The following is a 26,484-nucleotide window of genomic DNA, read 5'->3' on the forward strand; positions in this document are numbered from 1 at the left end:
TCAGGTGGTGCGTCAGCAGTGTTAAAATCTATTGCTTTTTATAATGACAGCCTCACGCTACTATTAGCCATTTCGTGGGTACTATTTCATTTTTATTTTGTATCCCATCCAACTTTAAAGTCTACTACTGCTATTGATAAAGAGCCAAATCATTCAGCTCATAATAAAAATAAAAGCCACATTTCATTCTGATTAATGCGCTGCATTTTTCTAGTGATATATGAGGGTGTAGCTTAAGGATGCTTTTAGGAAGAATACTGCATTTCACATACAATCTACTTCAATAACCAGTAATGCTGCTGAGCAACAATTAATGCACATTATCTTATGCAATAAGCTGTGAATGCAGATGTTTTATTGAGTTTGGTTTGATGGCGGGCATGTTTAACGTTCTCGTTTTCACTCTCCTGCTAAAGTAAAGTCACTTTTCACGAGCTTAGCCTTTTGAACGCTGTGCTCTGCTGAATTCATCAAGCGCTTTCTGCTGTTGTTTATTATGCTGGCATGACAAGTGATGCAGTGTGCCGGCCGGGAAACGGGACAGATTTCCATATGACCTTGCGTAATACAATTGCACGTGGGAGAACTTGTGGATAGTTTTATTGCCAGGAGATGATCGACTTTGTTGACTTTTTCTCCGAGATTTAAAAGAGTATGACGGCTAAAAGTCAGATAGCTTAAATCAGCTGGCGTGCGCGCGCCGGCATACGAACGAGAAGAAACAGATTGCGTTTCTGGAAAAGGCTGCATCTGTTAAGGTCTCCCTTGCGGTTTCTCATTGCGAAGACACGGTGAACCTAAGGAAGAGATGAGGCCCCTTAAACCTTTATGCATTCTTTCCGAGCTCGCTGTTGCCTACTGTACTCTGTCTGTCAGCCCGTGCTCTGATGTGCGCCTTTATCAGAGACAGCACACAGGAAGATGAGCTTTTTCTCATCAGTTTTATCATCGTTAGGGTGTGTGAAGCCAGTGCTGTCGAGACAACCTGATGGCATGAAAGTTTGATGCAGAAAATATCCTGTAGGTGTTGAATTTTTAATGACATGACAGCAGAGGGAATTATCAGCGCACCCTCCGCTACCCTCGTGCCACGCTCTCAGCCAGAAAGCCCCTCCAGCTCCTCATCTATGCGACAAAGATGTTTTCTCCTCGCCGCTAATGTTCACTTTTTGTCTCTCAACGTCTGCTCTTTCCTTAATGCTGCGCTACAGAGAGGAAATAAGGAAACATACATCTTACATGTTTGTCTGCGGAGTATAATGCACTCTTGTACGAGGGGCCGAAATAAAACCTCACCCGGCTTCCTGGAATTCAGGTTCAGCCTTCTTGACATTCACAAGCAATCTGAGTATTGGCTCTCAGTCCACCCGTAGCCGATTGATATTTAGAGATGTTTGTGGGACCAAAACTGTTTGAACTGCAGCGTTCATAACAGACTCATCAGCCCCCTGGATCAATAAGGATAAATATTTCCCACAGCCACACTGCTTGAGAATCAGTGTTGCACTGCTAGGTGGGAATGGGCAAAAATCAATCCGTCTGAAAAAGAAAGAGAGAGAGTGAGAGGTAGGAATGAAGGGCAGATACCTTCAAGCGTGTTAAATATCTATTCCTAGGGGTGGACGGTAAAAAGCTGGCTAAAAATGACCTCATGTCATGCTAGGGGTCATTTTTATGTCACGAACAAAAGTATATATACTTTTGTCCGTGATATAAAATGACCCCTAGCATGACATAATATATATATATATATACATTTCTTTTTTTACTTTCTGATGGACGCAAACCAAAAGATAAGATTATTTACAATAATATGATGATACATTTGAAGCCATTATAGCCATAGTATTATTGTCGTCTTGCACTCTTGCAGTACTAATATCGAAACATTCTTGAATCAAGATACATTTACATGAAAAGCAAACTAACTTAAGAAATTAGTGTCTTGTTTTCTGAAAATACAATAAAAACTAAAATTAAGTGAGTTTATTCTTTAAACATAAAAAATATATCTGCCAATAGAGTAAAAAATAAATAAATCAAAAGTAAACAAGTTTATATTTCTTACCCCATTGTCTTGTTTTCTGTATGAAGTCACTTAATTTTGATAAAAAAAAAAAATATATATATATATAGACTTTATATATTATGTAATTTTGCTTCTCAATTAATTGCATCTTGAATGTTTAGATATTGTGCAGTAAACATATTGTGCTACAAACCAATATGTTTACGATTATGCTAATAAATGAAAATAACGTAACAAATACCCGTTTACAATATCAAGTATCATAACGGACAGTTTTTATCAATGCATTCTCATCCTAGGGCGTCATATACTGACACTTTTGACATTTTGTCTGGTGTAGGGTTAGGGTTAAACCGCTAGGAGGCGCCTTCTGGCCCATTTCTATCTGCGCCTCATATTGACGCTAAAGGGTGCCATGTGCGTTCGATGTAGACGAAATGTCAAAAGCGTCAGTATATGACGCCCAAGGATGAGAACGGGCTGATTTTTATACAGTTAAAATAACTGGAAGTGGCTTAAACCAGAACCCTTGCACAGCCTTGCTCTTCATTACAAAATACCATGGTATGGCAGAATTTGTTCGGGTTGACTTATTTTTCTCACCTTATTTTCCTTCAAAACAAGCACGCAAATATATTGCTGGACCGCCAGTTCATCCCAATTCCGACATGTTTAAATAATCACAGCTTTAAATGGGAAGACACTATTTGGTTTAGAAGACTAGAACTCCCATGCCAATAAAAACATTTTTATTGCTGCTGTGTTCTCTATCTCTCCATTTATTTGCGCGTGTGTGTGTGTGTGTGTGAGAGAGAGAGAGAGAGAGAGAGAGACTTAATCGAAATCACTTTGCCAAGAGTAATCAGAGTCAAATGTGAAAAAGCGATGTGGCAAGGTGCTTTGATCGCTGCAGACACGCAGGCATAAACCCCCTGTGCAAGTGCATTTAATAAAGTATGCTCATTTTTCTGATGAGCTTGGGTGTGAAAAGACTAAAAACTGTTTAATAATGCACTCAGATTTTAAGCCGTTAGCTTAGCTAGCGTTAACAAGTTGGCCCTCCCTTGAGCAGAGGGCTTCCAGATAATGACTGGAACGAGAGATTAAATATACAGTGTTGTGTGAACATGTAATGTTTTATCAAACTTTTACACCATGGTCATATCCTTAGTAGCTGTACAAAAAGACACTGAACTATTAGCATTAGCTTGAATTGTAAGCCTGCCATTACTTCAAACCTTCTCTGCACTAACATACCGTACATGTTCACGGCAGGTGGCCGAACTATGTGTGTGTTTAGTGTCATTCTCTCCTCCAGCAGTCCTCAAGTACAGTAAAGGGGCTATTGATATCTTAGTTCCAGCTCAGGAGAGTGCAGCAGTGACAATGTGCTGACACTGGCCTTGATTTAGCTCAAGCCACCTGTGTTACAGGCAAGAGACACACCATTGGGGCACATCTTCATGCTTCCCGACATTTCTGATAACACCACACACCTGTAAGTGCAAAATGCACCCTCGCAAAGGAATATCAGCCACATGTGTAGGTCAAAAAGCATTGAGAAACTAGAATCTAATGAGGCTGCAGAAGTATATATGATTTTGACACAGAATTTGACTTTTAATTCAAGTAGCAGTTCAATATAATATAATATAATATAATATAATATAATATAATATAATATAATATAATATAATATAATATAATATAATATAATATAATATAATATATTTTCTGCAATCCTACATAAGACAACCAGTTTGGAAAAATATTCCTCCTAGATTTTCTTTGATTTAGGATCAGTAGTGTTGTCCAACAAGTTTCTGTTTGAAATGGAAACATGACTCATGTGCACATTTAAAATGTTTTTAAGATTAGAAAATGGCTGTTTCGAGGATAAAGGTGCCTAGTACCTTTCATAGCTTCTTTTTTTCTTTTTTTTTTTTTCTTTTTTGCAGGCTGGAAGTCACTGTTTAACATCATGGGACCATGTAAATGAATTTAAGCCTTTAGTCTGAGCAAAACCACTACATTAAGCTATTTTGCCATTACTTTGAGGCTAAGTTAGTATACGGCTTTAATGAGGCACCATTCTGCCTCCATCGAATTAAAGTGTGTCTTTGCACAAAGGGTTCTTCAGACAGGAGTGATGCTACATTTAAAGATTTTTGGGTGCTAAATTGAGAGAATAAAATGGGCCGCGGTAATGCTTTAGCAATTATCTGTTCCCACGCTTTGCCAACATCCAGGCAAAAAGAATGTGTTGTTCCTCATTTATTCAGGGCCCATATACCTACGTCCCCATTTTCATATAATCATATAGTTAAAAACCTCAAAAATATGCCACTGAAGGTGCTTGTAGCCTGTGTATCTTTCCCCAGTTCATTCATCCTTAACGAAAGCCACACAGGACCAAACCCTGACTAGGCTGAGAACTTTCTCTGAAAGTTCACTCGACTTTTGATGAGGTGCTAGACTGAGAACCGAGAGGATGTCTCATCAAGACCTCCCAGCTTAACCCCGCGGAAAAATGAACCCCGCTCATTTAGCAAGTTTTCGCTCAATTTCAGCAGGCCTGAAGGGCCAAAACCCTCCAGTGTCTGAGATCTAGAGCAGGCAGCTAGATCCTCTCTACCTCCGGTTTACTTAATTAGCCTCTTACACCCCTTGGCATGCTGGGAATTAAACATGGTGACTCAATCTGGTGCCTTTCCATGAGAAACATATGCAGGGTCCACGGCTCAGGCTGAGTGGTGTAGCGTGTGGCCAGTTAGGTCGACTAACAGAGAAGTTATGAGTCCATATCCGCAGGGACGGTGAGCTGTGCGTCGTTGATGAGATGAGATTGTTCCGCATGTAATACACGAGTAAAAGTATCACAACAGTACGATAGCATTTCTCATCTAAATTGCGGTGGAAAACCATTTTTATTTGTGACCGTGTATAAATCAATTCGGAATAATTCCGGTGTAGCATTAAGTAAATACGCTTTGTTTAAAGCAACACTCTTGAGTTATTTAATAGAAAAAAACAAATGCAAGCAAAGGCTGCATCCGTGACAAATCACGGCGAAAACAATTGTTTGCCGTCAACAGTTTGGAAATTCAGTCAACCTTCATTGTGTGCTTCAAACAATCAGATTTCCTTCTCCCAGTCTTTCTGTCTTTCATATTCCTTCTCTCTCTCTCGCTCTCTCTCTCTCTCTCTCATATGAGTGAGAGAGAGAAAGTCATTCCTTCCTCTGTTCCGTTTCCTCTGTGGTAAGTGGAGCAAAGCACAAACCAGTAGGTTTGTGGGATTTAATTGAAATTGTATTTTGACAAATACGCATTTAATGGTGTAAAATAGGCTATTGTGTATGTGCGTCTGGGAACGTGCGATAAGGCATCCAGTTCTGAGCCAATGAGACGAACATTCAGGAAAAAAACACACACTCACACACAGCCACAAACACACACATGTGAGATTTTAATCCCCGTCTGTCTCTTACTTTCTATATATCTGTCTCTATTTTGGCACAGAGTCAATCTTTGCTCAAGCCCTACCATTTTCTAATATATATGTTACAATTTTTCCATTTTTACTGTCTGTCCACCTCCCGAATGCTTCTCACCCTATCGCTCATACTCTTTGTCATGGAAATTGTGTAATATATGTGTCAGCGCTTGCAATGCATTTGACCGTTGAAATGTTTTTGAGTAATGTGGGGGAAAGGCATTTACTTTAGTTTTAGCTTTGCGAACATTGCAGTCACACTGGCCTTTTCAAATGCACAATACATAATTGTAGCTTTTTGGACTGTGAAAATGTCTTCTGGTTTCCCAATTTAGAGAGCTAGACATGTCAGCGTTGTGATTGCGTATGCATATGAGCACACTCGCTCTTTTTTATGACAGATAGATGAGAAGTCAGGAAAATGAGGGTCAGCGCCACATTTCCGAGACTCGTGATGCCTTCTGATGAGAGAGAGGGAGCGAGAGATGCAGAGAGAGGGAGTCACATTAGGTAATTGGCAGTGAGATAGTCGGCAGAATGAAATTATGCTAGTTAATCTCTCCTCAATTAATCATAGCTGGAGAGCTCTAACGGTAGACTAATTATTTCCCCAAGTGCTTTTAAACACCATAAGGGGCCACCTATACCTGTTCAACTCTAGTGAGACTTTTCAGGGAATTTGTGCATTGTGGGTATTTTTGTGTGTATGTGGTTGTGCATTATTATTTTTAGCCCTATCATTAGCAGCAGTAGTAGTAGTTATGAAAGTTTCTGCCTAAAAAAATGAATAAATAAATAACATACATTTAAGAGAAACTTTCAAATTAGAAATAAAGTCACGTTGTGAGATACAAATCGACAATTTGGAGATATAAAGTCTCAGTTATGGGAAATAAACTCGCAATCATGAGAAAAGAAGTCACAATTACAACAAATAAATCTGCAAATGTAAGATATATAAAGTCACAGTGTGAGATACAGTATTTATCCACAATTGGGAGATATAAAGTTGCTAAAAAATATGAATGCATGGATGGATGGATGGATGGGTGCTCTATCCAGAATTTGAACCATAAATAGTAGTAACCTGGTACAATACGATATACAGAATATACAAAAAATCGAGAAAAAATATTGCTCAGTAGTATTATATTATATTATATCATATTATATTTATTAGAATAAGAAGTATGTGAGTTAAAATTGGTATCTGGAGGGTGTAGCCCGAGTCTGATGTAGAGATAGGTTTAAGAGACAGGAGTGTGAGAACGGGAAATAAATATACACATCACTCCGCCGCACCTCACTGCACCATGTCTGACAAGGTTCTTCTCCTGCTGTTGTGTTACTGTACACACTCTGTTGTCCTGGCTCACTGATGCAGCACCGCTGAAAGCATATGCAGCACAATGCTGAGGTTACTGAAGCAAACCAGGTCAACAGCGGCCTCAGTCCTCCTGAAGATCTACCGGCTCATTCTCGCCCATCACGTTAGCTCAGCCAAATCACTCGTGAGCTGAATGCTGCGTTACCTCGCCTAATGCTATTAGAGGGCGTTATGCTGTCAGTTTGCTGGGAATTTCCAAGGGAAAGCGCTAAAAAGTTACTTTTGCTAACTAAATTATTCCGTTTGCCTGTCAGCAAGTAAGCTGCACTCTAGGTCAAATGGTCCCAAACACGTTTACTATGAAGATGTCCCACTAATGTGTGACAACTAGAACGTTTTCAAATACTTATGTTCTTACTTTTGAAAGAAAATAACATTTGCTTTTCAAGAAAATACAAATCTTTCTTGAAAAGCAAGATATTTATTAGTATATAAATATATATTTTTTGGTGATAGATGTGATGGCTTGAGTCTAGGTGTCCATACTGTGCAAAGAAATAAAGAAAGTGACAGAGAGAACATTAGATCAGCGGCCTTATGAGTCTTAAAGGACAGCGTTATTGAATCAAATAGACAGCACTAACTGAAAATAAAAGAACAGTCTCCCTTTTTTTTTGTCTGGTGAAAAGAACAACCATCTCTTGTGTGGACGGCTCCTACTGCAAATATGAAACTCGTGAAGTGTCTGTGAATAAAGACAAGATAATGTGTTAAAGAGGGTTTTTATCTCACTAAGAGAAAGAATGTGATGCTGATTAGAGGCTGATTTTAGATGCAGGAGATACATACAGGGGCATTCACAGAGGGACACAACTTTCCAATTGTTGCAAAGTGGAGGGATTGTGTCTCAGTATGTGTACTCCCCTACTACACGTTATGCAAAAAGCAGTATGTCAACAGGATGTCATGATACAGCACGCGAACCATCCCAATATGATGTATTGCATCTGCTGAGATTTATGATTCCGATTCTGAAACAAGTGGACACTTTGCTGTCCCATAAGGCCATGGGAGCTGAGGAGCTGTCAGAATTGAAAAGTTGACAAAAAGAAAAGTGGACAACTGTGAGCCGGCAGCTCTTTTCAAGTGCTATAGATAATAAAAATGTTGTTCTTTGTGCTTTAACAACACCCAAGTAAATTATGTTCACAGGTTGGTGCAATCTTCTTTTTTAATTCATATTTTACTTTTTTTTTTTATTTAAGTCTCATATGCTCATTGATTTGATTAAATATACAGTTAAAACAGCAGTATTGTGAATATTATTATAATTAAAAAGTATATAATATGTTTTCTAATGAGCCCCTAAAGGGACATGGTGAAGAAGAAAAAAAAATGAGATGGGAGGAAATATTATTTGGCAATGCTTTTTCGTTCTCTAGCTAAATGTTTGCGTTCCCCCGAGACACTTTTCTTTCACTCGCAAATACAAAACTTTTCTTATATATATATTATTTTTTATTTTATTTTTTGTAGAAACTGTATTTTTATGGCCCCAAACTTTAGAACAGTGTTGTACTATATTAATAATGTAGTTCCCAAGCCCCAATAGTTTTTCAAGGAATGTTCATTTAATGCTTCATATCGTTGTCTGTTTTTGACATTGATTCTGTGAATCTCCTCCAAGAATGCCAACTTATTGATCTAAGATATATGGCTATTAAATATCATAGCGATAGTTTACTCAAAAAATCCTCACCCTCATGTTGTTCCACGCCTGTGTTCTTTTTTTTTCTTTTTTTTTTTCTTACTGTGGAACACACACACACACAAAAAAAAAAAAAAAACACTTTCACTTGTATGGGCATAAAATATTTTTCAATATATCTTATTTTTTGTTTCACAGACTGACACTTTTAGATTGACATGAGTAAATGATAAGATATCTTTCAATTTTTGGTGAACTATCCCGTTAAATATGTTCTTATTAGCAGAGATTATTATTATTTTTTTTTACAGTATTTCTCTCAGTGTGAAAAGCAACGTTATTTGACATTGACACTTGAGGTTTCTTGGGTCACATGTTATCGTGTGCATGAACGCATTACACTCTTCTGTAAATGCCATTTATCTATTGGTCAGTTCTTGAATCTGCTAAGACTCTGAGGGCGTCCGCTACACTCATCTCTGTCACACAGACACACACAGAGTGACTGGACAGAGGGGTCAGCAGTTCTGTCTGGCAGACATGTTTTTACTGGGCCTCCTATCCGGAAAACAGAGAAGCAAAAGAGCCAGCCTGTAGTTTAGCTGGCCTCTGAGGGACAAGGCTTAACTTGCAGAAGATGAAAACACATTCACACACAGAGCACTTAAAATATAGAAAGACGACTAATACTTTAACGCGCAAACATGTTCTCGCGTGCTAGAAAAACGCGGAATTAAGCCTTAAAGAGCAGGACAAAATACACACACACACACACACACACACACCCAAACATAGATTACAAAATCCTCATATCCCTGTCAATTAGCTGAGCCTCTGGCCCACTTACTGCTTTCCAGAACCCTGCCACCAGCCTCACAACAGCAGAGCTCCAACTGCGCCAGGGAATCCACTTTTGTCCACACGTAATTAACTCACAGAATAGCTCTGAGAGCCATATCTTCCGTTTTCCCCCCTCCCGCCGTTCCCCTGATCTCTCGTTTTCAAACCCTCCGTCGGAGAAGAGTGGATGTTTCTTTTTGAGTTATTCAAAAGGACTGGCTGTGGAAAACGACAGGCATTATACTCCGAGCCCCCATCGGCAGAATAGCCCACTATACGGAGTGACAGTTAGCGTGCCACAGAGCCGCATGCGTTTCCGGCCTCTCTGCAGCCTGGCGACATTCGCTCTGCCCTGGGCTAGAGGCCCGAGTATGGCTCCTTTTGTTCGCCATCTCCAAAGCCTCGCTTTTCAGGCTCAAAACTGAGCTTTAAAAGTGGCTTGGGGTCAAATTTTAAGGCATGGGGTTTTTAGGGAGAATGTGAATGGAAGAAATACTCTTTTTGGTCTGCAGGCCTGCAAACGTTTGTTCACTATTGTAAGTGTTTTGTAAATGTTTCCAATGCTAAAATTTATTGTAGAGTTTACCAAACACTGAACCTTATAATATAGTGGCCACAATTTTTTTAACATAAAATATAAAGCCAATGGAATATGTAAAAATATTTTTGTTTTATTGTTTTTTTTTTTTATGTTTAGACATTTTCTGATGGTCAGCATTTATGGATTGTATTCATAGTTAATGTATTCAATGTTTTAATTCCATTTTAGATTTGACAAAACATATCTTATACAATAAAGTTGACACAATGCTCTTAGTTAATGTAATTAACAACAGCTGTGTTTATTTCATATATCACTATATATATCATATCTATAACTGACCTTGGTAGCAGTTGGGTAAAAGTATTTCAAATTTGAAATTAAATGCTTAAGAAAAGTGAAGTTAGAGCGTTATTTGTTTGCAGATGCTGCTTGGTTGGATATTTTGTATATAAAACAGTCAGACATTTTTGTTGCATCCAATCAATTATATATAGAATGAGACAGACTAGAATGAAAATGGATCAGCAAATTTCAGTTTGACTTATTCACTCCTGTAAGATGTTCATTTAAATGAAACAAGGTGGAGGCAAAGCTATTCTAGCAATGATTGAATTCATCTCAGTGCATGTTTGACCTGTGTCTGCCCCCATCTAAATGCTTTGAATTATTGCTGCTTCAGAGTGTGTCTTTGAATGACATCTTAAATGGTATCCATCTTACCTCTATAATGAGCTGGAAGAGAGACAGAGATTGTGCAAATCACAATTACATGCTGTTAAATTACATTAACTACAGCCTAGAATCAGACAATGTTCTGTTCCATTTGCAATGAGATTATTGGACAAAACTGGTCTTAGAACAGAACCTAAAATAGGAGCACAAACTAGGAAACAACAGAATCCAGTTAGAACTAGAATGAGTTTGTACATGAAAAGATGGCTAAGGGCTTGATTTACTAACATCTTGCACCATCGCAAACCCTCTTTTGGCGTTAAAAACTACGGTCAGGATTTACTTAAGAAAAGGCATGGACAGGGTGATTTTTGCGGCAGCATATGCATTTGTAGGGGTTTCCATTTTAGATGCAAAATTCATGTGAGAAGAGTATTTAAATGAATCATTTAAGGTGATTTACCAAAGTTTGTGCCATTCAATTTACTGGTATTTGCGCCATTATTTGCCGCCCAAAAAAGTATGTCTTAAAGATGCAAATTTGCGGTGTTCTTGGTAGATTGATTTGGTCATTATGGAAATCATATGGCTGCATCTGTGTTCTTTAATTTGATCATCGTCAGTAGATAACGTGCAGAACTTTCCACTACCATTCGGCACTTTTTTTTGGAATTGCGCTCTCACGCTAATTTGCCCTGTTTAGTAAATATGGAAGCGAACAGACTTACAGTGAGGAAAAAAAGTATTTGAACACCCTGCTATTTTGCAAGTTCTCCCACTTAGAAATCATGGAGGGGTCTGAAATTGTCATCGTAGGTGCATGTCCACTGTGAGAGACATAATCTAAAAAAAAAATCCAGAAATCACAATGTATGATTTTTTAACTATTTATTTGTATAATACAGCTGCAAATAAGTATTTGAACACCTGAGAAAATCAATGTTAATATTTTGTACAGTAGCCTTTGTTTGCAATTACAGAGGTCAAACGTTTCCTGTAGTTTTTCACCAGGTTTGCACACACTGCAGGAGGGATTTTGGCCCACTCCTCCACACAGATCTTCTCTAGATCAGTCAGGTTTCTGGGCTGTCGCTGAGAAACACAGAGTTTGAGCTCCCTCCAAATATTCTCTATTGGGTTTAGGTCTGGAGACTGGCTAGGCCACGCCAGAACCTTGATATGCTTCTTACAGAGCCACTCCTTGGTTATCCTGGCTGTGTGCTTTGGGTCATTGTCATGTTGGAAGACCCAGCCTCGACCCATCTTCAATGCTCTAAGTGAGGGAAGGAGATTGTTCCCCAAAATCTCGCAATACATGGCCCCGGTCATCCTCTCCTTAATACAGTGCAGTCGCCCTGTCCCATGTGCAGAAAAACACCCCCAAAGCATGATGCTACCACCCCCATGCTTCACAGTAGGGATGGTGTTCTTGGGATGGTACTCATCATTCTTCTTCCTCCAAACACGTTTAGTGGAATTATGACCAAAAAGTTCTATTTTGGTCTCATCTGACCACATGACTTTCTCCCATGACTCCTCTGGATCATCTAAATGGTCATTGGCAAACTTAAGACGGGCCTTGACATGTGCTGGTTTAAGCAGGGTAACCTTCCGTGCCATGCATGATTTCAAACCATGACGTCTTAGTGTATTACCAACAGTAACTTTGGAAACTGTGGTCCCAGCTCTTTTCAGGTCATTGACCAGCTCCTCCCATGTAGTTCTGGGCTGATTTCTCACCTTTCTTAGGATCATTGAGACCCCACGAGGTGAGATCTTGCATGGAGCCCCAGTCCTTTTTTCACCAAGCTGCTTGGCAATTTCCCCGTAGCCCTTTCCAGCCTTGTGGAGGTGTACAATTTTGTCTCTAGTGTCTTTGGACAGCTCTTTGGTCTTGGCCATGTTAGTAGTTGGATTCTTACTGATTGTATGGGGTGAACAGGTGTCTTTATGCAGCTAACGACCTCATACAGGTGCATCTAATTTAGGATAATAAATGGAGTGGAGGTGGACATTTTAAAGGTAGACTAACAGGTCTTTGAGGGTAAGAATTCTAGCTGATAGACAGGTGTTCAAATACTTATTTGCAGCTGTATCATACAAATAAATAGTTAAAAAATCATATATTGTGATTTCTGGATTTTTTATTTTTTTTTTAGATTATGTCTCTCACAGTGGACATGCACCTACGATGACAATTTCAGACCCCTCCATGATTTCCAAGTGGGAGAACTTGCAAAATAGCAGGGTGTTCAAATACTTATTTTCCTCACTGTATATGGAAGACAAATAACACTATGCAGAACACTATACACTTAGGGTGCTTTCACACTAGCAGTTTAGTTCGGAACGGGGCACGGTTCGCATGAAAAATCGCTAATGTGAACGCTGTCATGTGGACCTGGGTGCGCACTGGGGTACCGAAGACTACCTGGAGGAGGTGGTCTGAGTTCGGTTGCTCCCGAACCGTGCCGCGGTTCGCGTGAATGTGAAAGCAACACGGACTTGGGTGCGCACTTGTTCAGGAAGTAAAGTGACCTGCACATACGTTTTAGCTGATTATGATATATTTAGTTAAATAAAACACATGTAAGGGATGATAGTGTTGATGATTTACCTTGGATACGAGCGAGAGTGAGCCTGTAGTGTATTTGCGCATAGCGTGTAGAATCAGGACAACAAATTAATGGAAATCCACTGTCTCCTCAAAAGAGTTTGTTTGCAAGACTAGACTAGCAGAAAACCACTTTATGCGTCACACACACACAGTAAACCTGTGTTGTTCACTCAGCTGTGCATAATAGCACCAAATTAATAAAAAAACACAATATATTGACTCGCGTTCTGTTTTCTATTATGTGTCGTGCATGTTTGCGATGATTGGCACGCAAACGCACCAGGGTTCGATAGAATCAAGTTGAGTGTGAAACCAGACCAATGCTGCGGAGGGCGTCAGGAACAAACGTGCTCGGGCTCGGACCGCAGCAAACGAACCCAGAATGAAAGCACCCTTATAAGCAAAATGGATCGCAGACAAAAGGATATAATTTACGAAAAAATCCACCCATCTTTGACTTTCAAGGCCAATTTCAAAAGCATTTTATCTTCAGGCTAAACCATAAAATATTTTTTTATTGCATGCTTTCAATGACCATTTTTGTGAACTTTCCGTGTATAATAATGTTTACAGAGTTTTGTGCTGGAATAATAAATCAGAAGCAGGCTGTATGGCAGCAGTGTGCGAGGGGCGCCAATGAGCGCTCCTTTTGTTGTTTTGCACTGGAGGAAACAGTAGCTGAAGACGGCACAGTATGCGATAGATGAAAAGCCAAAGTACGGCCTTGAGGGGCCTGAGTGGTGCGAGAGCCAGGCATTAGAGTTAAGAAGCTGTGGAGATGTGGTAGTGGTCTGAAAGACTGACTGTCAAACATATTCATCAACTGAACACTAACAATCGAAATTTGGTGGAATTGGAGCTCTGTGTGGACAAAATACTAGGCTGATAGAAAGAAGTTGATGTTGAATCTCTTTAGTTTGATGGACAGTTCTAGAAAGACATTATTCAGAGAAAATAAATATTCTTTCATTATTTACCATTCGTTCCAAACGTGTATGACTTTTGGGGAACAAAAAAAAGTGGATTTTTTAAGAATATTCTGGCCATTCTTTTCATTTATAATACAAATTGGTTGAGGACTGGGGTCTTCTGAAGTCATACAATAGCATTGTGTGAGAAACAGACTAAATTCAAGTCTAAAAGTTTAGCTCTTCTTGGCATGTTAATAAAAGAAAAATAAATATATGATTATTTTGAGACAGATATTTTCAATGTGTCATATAGATAACAAATGTCTAAATTCAAAAAATTCAAAAAATTTGACTGAATTACTGATTTTGATCGGTTTATGGGTTTTTTGCATTTTTTATTAAAGCTTAAACTCTTCAGTCCCTATTCATTTTGACTGCATGAAAAAGAGCAACCAGCACATTATTCAGAATTTCTCCTTTTGTGTTCCACGAATGAAATAAAGTCACACAGGTTTGAATTTACATCAGATTTTCTTTTTCCCGTCTACTTCCTCCACACAATGTTTTAAAGAGATGATCACCTAATCATACGCTGATGTTTTCTTGACAGTCGTATATGTGAATAACCTGTTACAGTTCTTAATGCCTCTTTGCACACATTAACTGTCATATAAGATTTATCCAGCCATTGTGTAATCCCTGTCTGAAGAATTAACATTGCGCTGGCATATCGACGTCCTGCAGATCGGAGCCTACACACTCATCTTTGTTATTAGTGCTATTGAGGTACCGTCGCTTGACTGAGCGTTCATTGGTGCATGACAGAGCTTTGTTGGATGAACGTACATCCACACCTCTCCCTAGACACTGGGCAGCAATCCAGCCTTACGATATCATAAAAGCGAACAGGAAGCGGCACTGAACTCTTTCTGCGGTCAGGTGTCTCCGTCGGACACAACTAACCCTTACTTGCCCACAATGCAACCGCACCACAAAGATGGGACTAAAGCTAACAGGAGCTCGCAGACATTATAGTCTGGCCTTGAGGTCAGGAGGACATGTTTAGGGGTTCGGTTGAGGTCAGTGACCAGGACCAGGATGCTAAAATGGTTTGTGTCAACAAGTATCCCAAACGAGAGACAGTCTGAGTGGGTTTAAATGTAAGCCTGTTGTGATCTGTGACTGAAGAACGCCATTCATAGCACTCTTTCTTTTGTGCAGCATTGATTTCCTGGAATTTAACGGCTTAACAATAAAAGTTGAGGAGCGACATGTCTGTAGCTCTTAGATGTGCTTATTTCTTTTCTCACCCTCAATTTTTCTCAATCTGTCAATAAATATCTTTGTATAATGCACCATAGAATATTTTTTTTTTTTTGCAAACATGCCATGTAATCAATTGATTCTCAGATAACTGCAACACATTATGCTTTTTTTTTCCTGTCTGATACCTTTTTCTAAATTGATTAATCTTACTTAGCATTACATTGTGAAGAAACCAAACAGTGATTCTACCCTATTCTTTCTTTGCAGGAGAAAAAGAACATTAAAAGTAAGCAATGGTTAACCCAAATTTTGCTCTTCAACAAAAGGCAGCATGCTTTCTTCTTTTTTTTTTTTCCTTTTTTTTTTTAGATTTGCACTCACCCTCTCTTGCTTGTGCCATACCTCACATTTGGTCATTAACCGACCATCTCTAACACTGCAGCTTTGTGCTTTGGCATCAAAGGTTAGGGATTTCAGCATTTAGTGTGTGTGTGTGTGCACTTCAGCTTAGTGAACTTCATATTCAACCGTGTTTGTGCATTTTTGCGCATCTGATGGTTATCTGTTTGCTTGTCAAGTGTTTAAAAGTGTAAACAGAAAATATTTGTTCAGAAGACATTCTGAATAGAAGAGATATGAGATGTTAATGATACTTGTGGCTTTGTGGCTTTGAATCTAAAACGATCTCTTCTCTCAGCCCGGGAAAATAAGCAATCACTCAGATGCGTGACAGTTAGAGCCTTTAGAAAACGCTTGCATAATCCTTTTAACTTACATACATGTTAAAGATGTAACCAACTAGCAAATCCTCCAATATGTCATTCTATAAGTACACTGTAGGTGTTTCCCAAGGCCAAGTTGGGGATTAACAAGTAAAAAAAAAAAAATAAACACACTTTGTACACTTTTGATAAAATTGAATAGGTTTTGTAGAGTCAGCTTGTTTGTTGCATACACAACGCATGCATATAAACACATCAGCTACACACACTCAGCCATTAGAGATGGATTCAGGGCAGTAGTTAAGGAGTCAGAAGTCACAAAACAGTAGAATTGCCCCACGTTTTCAAAGCATGATTCTTTTTAGAGCTCACATTATTTCTTCTGTTTAATTTATGTTTTAGCTTTAAGTGTTGTTGTTTGTGTATGTATGTTTCCATTTTAGTGTAATGTGGTATGTGTTGACCATGAAGTTACAGTGAAAAAAAAAAAAAACATGCATAAATAAAAAATTGCACGAAGCCAATCATAAATATTTCAAAGGCTTCATCTGACACTTGCCATTCTAATGCCAATTTCATGAGACACATACCACAATTTATTTATTTTTTTAATGATAATACTTTCAGTTTTCTTTTTCTCAGCTGTTCAAAGCCAAACAACGGCATTAATGCCCCACCGTTTCTGTTTCCTTCTCTCCGTTTCCTCCAGACACTCGGCCCCTGCCTGACGTAGCCATGACGGGTAAATGCACGCGGGAGTGTGACGAATACGGCCACTCGGATGCCTGCTGGATGCCTGTGCGCACCTCGCCTGAACGTAGGCCCAAGGCCACCCCTCCCAAACTCTCCACCTTCATGACCTCCCCCGGGGGTAGCGTTCCCGAACAGCCCGGCAGCCAGGAGGCGCTAGCTGTTGCCAACGGCGACCCCTCGCACCTGCTGGGAGACCGTAACCGTAATCTCCTTAACAAGAAGATGGCCGCCTCCTCCTCATCCTACGACGCGTTTAGCTCAGCTGGATTTTCCGCCAGCCAGGAAACATCTCGCCCCATCGAGGAGATTCCGCTAGCGCCCACAGGTGAATACAAGCCGACGCAATGCGGAACTCTCACCAGGCGGGAAGTTTACCTGTAAACGACACACAGCGACTGCGAAGGGACGATGACAGTGACTCAGCATGGTTAGAGATGCTGTTAGCAAACCAAACCCTAAAACAAAAACAACATGGATTTTCCTCAAACTGCTCGCACAACTAGTGCGGCGCTACTTTCGAACCTAAATTGAGTAAAAACCGTGGAATTACATGTTGTAAATGTGCGTGAGAAGGATGAGATGGAGGAGGGGGAAGTGGCTGAGGTGGAGAGAGAGGAATGCTGGTGGATAAGTGCTACTTTGCTGCTAGCGTATCAGGCCCCGTAGACTTCCCCAAAGTGCTGCCTGGTTTCTGTAGACTCTTTATAAACATGCATGCATCATCTAACCCCTTAAGAGTGTGTGCCCCTTGAGGCGGACCTGGACTATACCTCTTTGTCTTTGTTTTTATAACTGTTGCTATAGCTATGGGAACCGATAAGACTGGTTCTGTCTTTTAATCAGTTTTTATTTTTCGGGGGTGGGCGGGAGTGTTTTTATGTGGATGTATTATGTCCATATGCAATCAGTCCATGAACTGAACTGTCTGCTCTGGACGACAAATCACGTTAACAAAGAAGAAGGAAAAAAGACTGGCCAATGATAAATGAAAATCATCGTACGATGATCAGTGATGGCGTAATCGTCACTGACTTAAGCATTTTAAAATGGCTTGTAGATACACAAAAGGCGCAAGTGAACGGCGTACGCACTGTACAGCGCGAGAAGCAAGTTTACCTGTGTGCCTATCAACCTCATGTACACACGAAGGAACACAAGCATACACACGTTTTTCTTTGTCGTGTTGGTGAAGTATTGTACATTATATACATATACTGTAAACATACTCTGGACACACAATCACGAGCGACCCATTTCCATCACGCTCCTACACACCTTTGGAAGCAGAAGGAGGTTCTTTACATCCCAGATATTGACAATTAATTGCCTGAATGTCACGAGTTTGTGTTATTGTGGTTCATCCCTCTCTTGATGTGTGAAACTATGCTGAAGTTCCTCTTTTGTGGTCTCAAGATGGCCTCCCGGCACGCACACATTTGCAAACACACACGCACACACAAAAGATCTGCACATTGTACATACACATAATAATTATCCCATAAATCCACAGGAACTCTATTTGGATATGCTGCTGGGGTGAATTAGTCTAACAATATTGCCCTGCTGAAGAGCTTGGGCTGGCCCTGTGTAACATTCCTAGTATGAATGTTAAATAGAGCAATAAACTCATTCAACAGATTCACTCTCAATCTCACACACTTCAGAAGAGTAATCAAGGATGAGAACTTGTGTCCCTCGTGTAGCGGTCAGAGTGAACCGACTACTTGTACAATCACATAAAAAGTTTGGCGACAACTGGCACGACAGGAGCGATTGAAATGCGACGCACGATGCCGCTGTATAACCAAAGTATCGGGAACAACATGACGTGGTGTCTCAGAGAACTGGGACAGGAAAGCTCCTTTTTAGGTCACATGTTGCTTTAATTACCGTCACACATGTTTCTGTGCAATGTGGGGAAACTACGTGCACATTTATACATGCATTATGGGCCTATCCCAAACTATTTTCGAGAGGAGGAGTATACTTAGGAGGCATCATGCTTTTAAAAAAGGTGGTAAATTATTCAGATGCAATTGTGTTTTTTTTTTTTTTTTTGTATGTTAATGATTCCTTGAGTATGAACGGACTGCCTTTTTCGCAGCTTCCAGATCTGTAGTCTGTATGTACTACTCGTGTTTAAAAGAAGTGCTCTGATGCTTACAAACTGTATACATAGATATGTACTTTTTATTGCACGTTTAAAGGGAATCTACACTTACTATGAAAAAGAAAAAAAAAAGTGTACAGATATCATACCCTGTGAACATGGAAGTCCACTGCTTGCGTTTGTTACAAACAGACACTAGACATTGTAGTATGACTATGTATATTGATTTGACGAGGATGAAGAATCATACACATGCGTGATTCACTGATTTATTTAGCATCACATCATCCGTTGCTCATTTATCTGATTAATTTATATATGTTTTAATAGCACATGTACTTTTATCCATTGGTTCTGTAATGTTTATATTCTTTTCACACACACAAAAAACATGCCTTTCATTATGTAGAAAATGAGTTGTGAAACTTGATTCCAAAACAAATCAAACATCTCGAGTACATCATAAGTCTCCGTTCTATTTGTTTTTTCAAATATCTGCTCATAATGATGCCCTCTTCAGATCTCATCAGTCATATATTTCCCTTTCCTTCCCAGTGCCACTTTGTATATGTAGTGCTTCTGTAAAAAAAAAAAAAAAAAAATTCAAAACAAAACTATAGCGTGAATGCAAAATATGCAACTGTGCCTTTTTATACCTTTATTGGTATGACTTGTTGGTTTTAACTAGTATGAAACCAATTGTACTGAGATGCTTTCTAAAAGTGGAGAAAGAGTAATTTATGCTGAAACTACAGTCCTGGCAATTTTATTATGATAGACTTTCAAAAAACAAAAGCTTTTATCTTGTGGCTTCTTTAAGTAAGCTCAGTCGAACTTTGTCAAGTATATTGATGAGTACCAACTGTACATGTCATAGGTGATACCCTGGTATATTCATCCATTTCAAAGTTAGCATGGTCACACGTCCAAACTGCGATTTTTACAGCAAGGATAACTTTAGTCAGGAAAGCGACTTTGGAAAGGATCGGTAATGACACAATGCTGCAATGGCGGCACAGCAAAACAGAGAAAATGCACAGTATCCATTAGGGATGAAGCAAACATGCTTTGAGACATTCTGCGCTTTTCATGACATGAGAAGGTAGAAGGAAAACAAAGCTCCAAAGGTTTTTGAAAGGGACACACACCTCAGAGGACCATAGAGTAGATATATCAGCTGATTCCTATCAATAGGAGTATATGGCAGTTATGATGTCTAAAAAAGAAACCTGAGGAGGTTGACACCTACATCTACTGTACATGCCTGGAAACAGCCTGCACAATACATCTGACTTTGTTGTTGACACGATGAATTCGCTTTCTTTAATTGTCGTTTTCACTCTGAGATGTGTGTTCCTTAAGCTGACAACTTAGAAGATATAAGACTTAAGTTGTAGCACTTAGGTCATAGGACACATCACAGATAACGAAAAAAGAAATTGTAATTTTAATCATACTCTATTTGTCCTTTGACTTGGATGTTGATGTAGAATTGAGGATTGATTTTAATCATTGTTTTATTAGGAGTCACTATGCACGCAGCTTAGCTGAACATGGCAAATGTACTGAGCGCAAGCCCACCTCTATTTATGATCTATTTTACATATGTTTTGCTTTTGTACAGGTATTTCTGTAAATAAATTGCTTGTCATTTTTGTCTCTGCAGAAATTAAAATATACCATGATACAACCAGTGGCTGGATTTGTTTTAAGTTGTCTTTTTGGATGTTCCAACAAGGATGTTACATAATCATTAAAGTTGTCAAATTATACACTGAATATGTAATGCATGCATTATACACTGAATATGTAATGCATGCAAACAAACAATCAGAATAATTAATGAATAGATACACTTGTTTTTTGGTTAACAAATGCCTGGCAGTAATACAATTGGCATAAATCAAGGGAGACAGTGACCTTATTACCTAGCCAACACAGACTGGCAAACAACATACCTTTAAGTGAAGCCTTTTACTTTGCTAAGTTGAGGGCAAACAGGCTTCTTTGACATCTTTTAGCAGCATCCAGTCGAGTTTAGAAATGATTAGAGAGCAGATACTATCATTCCTTTTCCCAATGCTGTTAAAACTTTCATTGAGCGTCAATCATCAATCAGAGATAATCATAGCACAGTTTAGTTTTAATTAATTCCTAAACAGAATCAGATTCAGTGCATTAAAACACTGTCTAGACTCAAAGCCACAGTTCACACTGACAATCAGTGCTTCAGAAACTCATCCATAAGATCTAGTAAAATATGTGTATTACATTACAAATCAGCACCACATTTTTTCATCCTAAATTTCTTGTAATCTCACTACAGCGTAATTACAAATAGAAAGTTCCTCTGTGACACGTAATGTGTTTTAATCAAATTTAAATTAATTGTAAACACGGCACAGACATATTAAGACAACTACTTTGTTTAGACGATTATGTCCGTGTCTGGCCTAGAGTGATCATTTTTTGTAAAGTGGGCCAAATGAGGAACATTCATTTTAATTGCATATTTCTACAGTGAAAGTCAAGATGAAACTGAATGTCACAATGAATGCAAGTGCAATTGTGTTAATGCACTTTCCCTGCTAAGCATTCAAATATATATACATATATATAACATAATTCACATAATTATTAATTCATTTGAATGCTTATGAGGAAAGCATTCAAATGGGGAAAAACAGTCCCCATGAGGAAAACAGCTTATAAATCATACAAAATTATATTTTTTTGAAAATGTAAACTGCACAAAGTTTTTTTTTTTTTTTTTTTTTTTTTTTTTTTTGTGATGGGTAGGTTTAGGGGTAGGGTTAGGTGATAGAATATACAGTTTGTACAGTATACAAAATAATTATGTCCATGGACCATATACATAGTTCCCACATGACGTCAAAAAAAGTAAAAATGGTCATCTCCTGCTGGGTCAATGGATGTTCCAATCGTGCCGGAGGTTCAGTTAAATTTAGTTTTTTAGCATTTGCCGACCCGGCGCCATTTCTGTGGGCAGAACAATAGTAGAAGAAGCTGAAGCGAGTTAATTTCGTGATAAAAAGTGAAAATGGTCATCTCCTGCTGGGTCAATGGATGTTTAAATCGTGTCGGAGGTTCAGTTAAATTTGGATTTTACAGTATACCCGTCATTAGACTTCATGAATGTGAGAAAACTAAGCTTTTGTCAGAACAACGACGGAGGTTATGGCTGGCGAGGATAAACAGGAAAGAAACTCCCTCAAAACACGCAAGAATTTGTTGTTTTTTATTGCGAGTGTACACAAATATAAGTTAACACTTTGCAGTTTGAATTATGTCCTGTATGAACAAAATGACGAGATATTAAAAACATACAAAAACAACATTGTTTCCACTGTTCGATCGCGCCCGCGACTCTCTCACTCTCTCTCTCTCTCTCTCTCACACACACACACACACACACTCACACACACACATTCCAGCACGGCAATCTCAGATTATGTCCCTAAAGAACCCGCGTATAAAGTAGTTCCGCATTACATTAATTAATTTGCACGCGAGTTTTATTTATTTTCATACGTGTATATTCATATTCATGCACATATTTCCAGGCTCGGAATTGCTCACATGTATTAAAACTCCTAGCCAATACCAGATAATGGCACACATGATAATACTGTATCTGAGGCAAAGCTGCATAATCCGTGCTCAGTGCTTCCTTTGTTAGCGCATACGGATCCACACCATTTATGACTGAAATTTTCGCATTGTACCTCTCTCTGTCTTGTGTTAATAGAGTCTCTTTATAATCTCTGTCACTTTGTCTCTTCATGATTTTCGTAACATTATAAATGGAAAGAAATATTCGAAATTTGCTTGTAAAACTCATAGACAGTATGGTAAAACATTGTAAACATGGCAGCTTTTGCCCTCAAAGATGGCGTCTCCGGGGAGGTCACGTGACATTAATTGGCCTGTGGGAACTATGTATAGAAACCGAATGTGTGTGTGTGCACAAATGGTATTTTGACTGCATGAAATTATGCAAAAAAAGTTGTTTTATTCAGAAAATATATAATTCACCAGTAAAAATATGACAATAAAAATAAAATATGAATAAAAGGCTTATAATTTTAGCCTCAGTCTGGGTACACTGTGAATAACAGGAATTATTTTTGTCTCTGTGGTTAACAAGGACACTGATAACACAACCCTTGAGATTTGTTTAAAAAATGCATTATTTACCCTGTGCCCTAGAGAGTTTGCTGACTTCTACTTTTGCAGAAGGGTGCCTAAACTCCCCAGAGTTCACTGCTGTTCCCTGCTCAGCCTCATAAAGTCCCACAGCCAGTGTGATGGATAGAGCACTCACAGAGGACTGACCCTGGATCAGCAGCTCTCAGCTGCTGCAGAAATCTAACACGACCCCCGAGGCATGAGAGCACTATTACACCCCAAAAACTCTCTAACTTCTTTTGGACTCAATAATATAAACTTGTCCCTAACCTTTTTGACCATGTTTGACCATGATTTATACGATGCTCCAAATACAGACTTCCAGGGTGTAAAAACAATAAATAATAGTTGTAAAATTTGTGATGACTTGCACCAACAGGAATCCATTTGACTCGCCTGCATCTGTACAAAGCATTATGTAATTAGGTTCGTAAATTTGAAGGCAGGGAAGGACACCTCATTTTGAATGAGAGCAAACAATGTAACTATGTTTGTTGCCCATCTCAATAGCACATAATGTATCTTCATCAAGATCAGATGTTAGGGTGTGGTAAAGGGGAGAAATTGAAAGAAATGGAGATCCAGCGAGAGGGAGTCGATACTCAGCATGGGTTATTAATAATGTCATTGATCAGCTCTCACTGCAGTTCTGCTCAAGATGGTGTTTTGAAATGAATTTCCCTGTCATATTTAACCCTGCCTTTGTCAGCCACTGATTGAGAATTATATGAACCACTGAGGCAATGGCAAAACATATGGGCACAGCCCATTCCCTGTCAATGCTTGAGTTATGTTTACTTGATTTATGATGTTCTAATGTTCTCCTCCGTATAACAGGAAATTCAATCAAAGGCTGTTAGCACTTTGTACAATAGATTTTTGGTATTTGTGTGGCCTATTTTTCTCCCTCAAGTAAAAGAATTAAATCGCCATTTCAAGCGCTGTGAAAGTGAAGAACTAAATGATAAGTTAAAAAAGATGCCTGCAATAACTTTGAATTTAACTGAAACTGTGAATATTCTATCCACCATTTATTTGTGGGAAAACAGCACCCCTGAGATAAAATTGCTGCAGCATATTATGTTGTATTTGAATCAAGGGTAAACATCCAAATGCAGGCATATCTTATATGTACATATACACAACATCATGTGCCTATGGTTGAATCACAGCTGCACTGATATTTAGCATGATAGTAAATGTGAGTTCAATAAACAAGAAATTATTACTGACTAGTGACTAACTTACAAATTAGACAATTATTTACCACTTCACCAAGGATAATACTTATAAACAGTGAAAGTCAAAACAGGATTAGTTTGCTGCACAACACCAGAAACACACAGTAGTGAAATTCCAAAATGATTATTTGTATTTTTTTAAATTTGTATTTTTGAACAAATCGGTGAGTGAACAATTCAATGACTCACTCACAAAGCAGTCAATTGTTTAGTTCCTGAATTAATCAGTGTTTTGACTGAACGGTTAGAGCAAATGACTCATAGACTACTGCCATAACAATGTAACCCGCAGAAAGAGTCACTGAACAATTCCAACCCAACATATATGTATAATTTTCAATGGACACCTACGTTTATAAATATTATAATTTTCTGATTGTTTAATATTCTGTGTAAGTTTTATTTAACTTCCGCTATTATGTAAGTTCCCAAGTGAGGACTTTGACGCGTTTCCACAATGCGCATTGGGTAACAGGAAATGGCTGTCACGATCCCACACAAGAACAGAGGTAGAAGATCCAATTGCAGTTAGTATATATTTATTAGGGAAATCCGTATCAGTGGTCAAGTCCAGGCATGGGTCAAAATCCGATAAGGCAATCCAAAACAAGACAAACAAGAACAGGCAGGAACAGAACACAGAAGTGGCGTGATATACAACAAGGACTCCATGACACACACTAAAACAGACAGGGTTATATACACAGGGAAACGACAATGATAATGGGGAATTGGCTGAGTGCAATGATCAGTGATAAGGGACAGCTGAGTGCAATGATGAGACAAGAATCGTGGGGAATGTAGTTCAGAAAGTGCCAGACACCGTGTGGAAGGAGGACATCTAGTGGTTACCCAGGGAACACAAACCAAACACTGTGACATAACCCCCCCTCTACGGAGCGGTTACCAGACGCTCCAAGATGTGATAAACAAAACAAGAGTTCAGGAGGGAGGTGGACTGGTGGAGGATCAGGGGGAGGGATGGGGGGCCAGGTCCATGGGGGGAAACGGGGACAGGGAGTGACAGTCCATCTGGCAGCCAGGGCGGAGATGACCATTCATTGGGCGACCAGGGCGGAGACTCTCCCTCGGGCGCCCACGGCGGAGCGGCCAGTCCATCTGGCGGCCAGGGCGGAGACTTTCCCTCGGGCGGCCAGGGTGGAGACTTTCCTTCGGGCGGCCAGGGCGGAGACTTTCCCTCGGGCGGCCAGGGCAGAGACGACAGTCCATCGGGCAGCCAGGGCAGAGACTATCCTTCGGGCGGCCAGGGCGGAGACTTTCCCTCGGGCAGCCAGGGCAGAGACGACAGTCCATCGGGCGGCCAGGGCGGAGACGCTCCCTCGGCCGGCCAGGGCAGAGACTTCCCCTCGGGCAGCCACGGCTCAGGCAGTGGAACTGGAACTGGCACCACCGGCTCCGGCACTGGAACTGGCACCACCGGCTCCGGCACTGGAACTGGCACCACCGGCTCCGGCACTGGAACTGGCACCACCGGCTCCGGCACTGGAACTGGCACCACCGGCTCCGGCACTGGAACTGGCACCACCGGCTCCGGCACTGGAACTGGCACCACCGGCTCAGGCACTGGAACTGGCACCACCGGCTCAGGCACTGGAACTGGCACCACCGGCTCAGGCACTGGAACTGGCACCACCGGCTCAGGCACTGGAACTGGCACCACCGGCTCAGGAACTGGAACTGGCACCACCGGCTCAGGAACTGGAACTGGCACCACCGGCTCAGGAACTGGAACTGGCACCACCGGCTCAGGAACTGGAACTGGCACCACCGGCTCAGGAACAGACACCGGCTCAGCGGCCATCTTCTCCGAAGACAAAGGCTCGACGACGGCCATCTTGTCCGAAGACACAGGCTCGGCGGTGGCCATCCTATCTGGAGACACAGGCTCGGCAGGCGTGACGTGAACAAGCTCGGCGGCGGCCATCTTGTCCGAAGACCCAGGCTCGGCAGGCGTGATGTGAAAAGGCTCGGCGGCGGCCATCTTGTCCGAAGACACAGGCTCAGCAGACATGACGTGAA

The 26,484-nt window shown here is 40.0% G+C and overlaps 1 protein-coding gene across 1 annotated transcript in view; it reads left to right on the forward strand.

Moving 5' to 3' along the window:
* Nucleotides 1–20,677, forward strand: part of pcdh7b (protocadherin 7b) — a 129,547-nt gene extending 108,870 nt beyond the window's left edge. Inside the window, 2 exon segments of the mRNA XM_081359567.1 lie at nt 15,677–15,695; nt 16,841–20,677. Of these exon segments, the coding sequence (XP_081215693.1) occupies nt 15,677–15,695; nt 16,841–17,265 (444 nt within the window). The 3' untranslated portion in view covers nt 17,266–20,677.
* Nucleotides 20,678–26,484: the final 5,807 nt, after the last annotated feature.

This window comes from Scardinius erythrophthalmus (assembly GCF_964197995.2).
Source record: "Scardinius erythrophthalmus genome assembly, chromosome: 2".
Lineage (NCBI taxonomy): Eukaryota > Metazoa > Chordata > Actinopteri > Cypriniformes > Leuciscidae > Scardinius > Scardinius erythrophthalmus.